General features: G+C 38.2%; 1 protein-coding gene across 1 annotated transcript in view; it reads left to right on the top strand.

The window, feature by feature from the left end:
* The window catches only part of mycbpap (mycbp associated protein), a gene marked incomplete at its 5' end in the record, with an annotated part of 32,949 nt that overhangs the window by 18,264 nt on the left and 10,899 nt on the right, over positions 1 to 3,786 (top strand). Inside the window, 1 exon segment of the mRNA XM_014021301.1 lies at positions 646 to 788. Coding sequence (XP_013876755.1) covers positions 646 to 788 — 143 coding nt within the window.

The raw sequence follows: 3,786 nt of genomic DNA, 5'->3' as shown, positions 1-3,786 counted from the left end.
TGCCCCTTTTAACTTGAAATTTATTGAAATAATTTATGAACATTTGTTTAACCTCAAAAGTACAGTTTTTAAATTTATTTTTGCTGAAACAGCAAGTTTCTCAGTGGATCTGTGCTCGAAAAATGCAGCCTAGGTGGAGTAGTCGAACACAGATCCACTGATCCTTCAACACAGAGCATCTTCAGAAGACAAGTTGATAAAATAAATGTTAAAAATCTAYATTGTTCAATACAAGTRTGTATTGAAYGGTTTGATACGGGTACATGTATTGTTGCACCCCTTATACTTTTTATGAAGCAGTTTTATTCTTTCACCTTGCTGTGCTGTCTCATACTCCTGGAGTCGTGYTGATGAGTCTTTAGAGGAACAATCATTTATTAAGTTGTCAACTTTGCTGCCTTATTTAAATCCATAAGAACCCTATTATTTATAATACATGTAGAAAGGTAGCACATCACAATTGCAAACAGTAATTAACAACAAATAGTTTAACTGCATTGTAATGTGAATGCTTTAAATCTAAAAGTTGGTTTTTATTTGACATAACTGGAGCTATCCTGTTGTTCATTGCTGAAATATTACAATTAAACTTACACTGTTTCACAAATTGTCCCTGCTTTCTAAACTGTTACTGCATCTTATCAGAGTCGCATCATACACACAACGATGGTAATCTCAAGAAGAAGGCAGTGGCAGCTGCTAAAGAGAAAAATAAAGGGATGACAGTGAAATTTAAAGATGACACCAAAGGACAGACCAAAAACCCACCCTCTGACACTCCAATAAAGGTAAGAAGAAAATGTATTTGTGCACAAAAAGAGGCAGTATGTGTGTTTTTGTGTTCAGCTGAGCTTACTAAACATCACCAAGAGACAGACTGAGAATTTGAAGTTGTTCTGTCGACACGATCAAATGCATCATGAATTCTGTGTGAATTAAATTTTATGTTTATTAAAACACAAAACACGACTCAAACTGATGCTTCAACTGATCCAAATACAATCATCTACAACAAGCTGTCACTTKGTCATTTATTCATCTGCCATTCAAGTGGAATCTGTTGTCTTCTTACTACTTTGTTACTGCCTCCACATACTGACCACATATCTTCACTCTCAGAGATACATGAACCAACAAGATTGGTTTATTTTTGGCAGTTTTACTAAATAATTTAGTGTGTGTAACATCTTTAATTTCCCTGAAGCAATGAATGAATCCTCCCAATAGATCAATAAAGTTATATCTAATCTAATCTAATCTAATCTAATCTAATCTAATTAGTCCATGGGCTAGGGTGGGTCGCTGTCATTGGTTAGGTTTTCAATTTAAATGACATTTCATTAAACAAATGTGCAAACAATGATGTCATCAGAGGGTGAAAAGTCACAATCCCAACAGAAGATGAAAATTTTCATCTTTTATCTGAGTTTACCACACAGATCCTAAATATTCAACTTACTTTACATTTTCATGCACCTTATCCACTTATTCAGAAMAAAAGTCTGTTAACAAAATTAAAGTTGTTCTCCACAGGGACCAGTTTATGACCACACCCCTACTCACTGTGTGTCAGAATTTCCAGAATGTCAAACTTACAAGTAGATTTRTTCACTATGTCAGAATAAAATGTCATAAATCTGGTGTTAAAGGATAGATATTAATGTGGTCTCTCACTTAGATGTGCTTTTGTTGATTATTTATGCAACAGACCATGTTACCAGCCAGGGGTTAAAAGTAACACATTAGACCATTGGTGAGCATATCATTTGTTGAAACTAAAAGCCTTTCACAGAATTATTCTTTGAATAGCTTGAACTGGAAATCTTGTTTAAAACTGGTTGATGTAAAATTTGAGAAATTTTTACATTATTTTATTCAGCTTTATGTCCAGTGGACTGTGCTAAACCTGTTACATCAGTTCTTCAGATTAAAGGTTCGTTTGGAATCACTGTCCAACCAGTCACCATTTCCATTGTCTTCAAAATCCCTTTCACTGTCTGAGGACTCTTTGACTTCACTAAGGGTAGTCTCTCCTAGTTTGTCAATAAGYGCTTGTGGCAATAACATCATTGTAAGAGGGGGACAACTAGACATGGAAGACTCCACCCCTGATAGTTTTTCTTTAAAAAAATGGCTTCCTTTACTCCTCTCAAACCAACGTTCTGGGCTCGACACACGGGGAGTGACAAACGACAGCTATTAATGGCTGTCATCGCAACCTGGGTGAAAGCCAACGCACAGGACACGTCAGCKATGGCAGCATTGCAAATCGCTCTCTCGGGTCGCTTGTCTTCACGAAATTTGATTGGTTCTTCTTGTAGAGGTTATTGGTTATTTGCAAAAAAAGGGAGTGTGCTTTAAGGACGTGTAAACTAAACAAATCTTGCGATGCTGATGGTAGTGAAAAACAAATGCACGTCAAGATACGTTTTTATTAGGAAACACTTACCGGATAACTTCACCCTGGCATCAACAAATTTCCATAAAGCTGCCTTTTTTTTAGTAATCACTTGGTGAACGGTCAAATAAAATAGGAAAATTTGAAAGAAAATAATGTTGAAAGTGTTAGCTAACTGCAGTGTGTGGCATACTCCACTTATTGGTCAGTCAATGAAACCCTCACTGATTGGTTGTAACGCCATGCGACAGCAACAAAAATATAACATTTTTCAACTTTCATATGTGATGTTGCAAGCTCGCGTGTGCACGTCTACGCGTACGAGCGCAAACTTTCACATGCACGATTTTCGCCGGTCGGTTGGCTGGAGGAGGGCGAGCGATTGTCCCCTCATCGCACAAGTTTCATAGGAAATGAATGGAGAGAGAACAATGTCGCCTCCCGTGTGTCGAGCCCATTCCTCTCTATCATACATGAGAACATCTTTATCCCCTGATTGAAATCATCAGGCCAGGATGCTGTAGTCTCATCTACAGGCCAGGACTCTGCAGTGGTCACTCTATCAGGGGATAAAGATGTTCTCATGTATGATAGAGAGGAATGGGCTCGACACTCACATTCAATTCAGTTTATTTATATAGCGCCAACTCACAACATATGTTGTCTCAGGGCACTGTACATAAAAAGAACAATCTAAAGAAGAAACCAGCAGATTGTGTTGAATCACTTCATCACAGTCTCCCATCCTGAGCAAACGGTGGAGAGGAAAAACTCCCTGCTAATCAGGAAGAAACCTCCAACAGAACCAGGCTCAAAGGCTAAAAGTCTAGAAGTTTGTTTGATCAGACAGTGAACCTGCGGCCCACCTGTCTGTTGCTCCGTGGGAGTCGAGCCAGTCGCACCCCGGACATGTCGAACAGCCGGACCTGCCGATTGTCGTGAGGAAGAGCGATGATTTTCTGGTTCACCGACACGCTGATCCTGAACAGAGCAAACAGCACGGACGTCAGGAGAAAACGGTTTGCTCAGTTCGTTGGTTTGAGCAGAAGATGGTTTAAAGTCAGGATTTATCTGCAGGAATCATTCGAGACGCAGATTTACAGATTTCAAATGATGAAAGATTCTGTTTGAAAAAAAAACTAAACAAACAAAACAGTGATGCAAACTAAAAACTTGGGCTGTGGACAACCTCTATGCTGTTTCTGAAGTAATCTGATTACTTTTGGATCACTGTTAGTGTAATATTACAGAAGTGTTCATAATGAAATAAATAAATAAAACATAATTAAGTATCTATATGAATAAATAATAGATAAATATGCAATGAGACAATATGTGTATACACATTTAAGCTCATTGGGCCTCATGCAAGAACCGTTGGTACGCAC

The sequence above is a fragment of the Austrofundulus limnaeus genome, unplaced genomic scaffold (genome assembly GCF_001266775.1).
Source record: "Austrofundulus limnaeus strain Quisiro unplaced genomic scaffold, Austrofundulus_limnaeus-1.0 Scaffold286, whole genome shotgun sequence".
Classification (NCBI taxonomy): domain Eukaryota; kingdom Metazoa; phylum Chordata; class Actinopteri; order Cyprinodontiformes; family Rivulidae; genus Austrofundulus; species Austrofundulus limnaeus.
The sequence above is the reverse complement of the archived record's forward strand: the minus strand, read 5'-3'. Positions and strand labels throughout refer to the sequence as shown.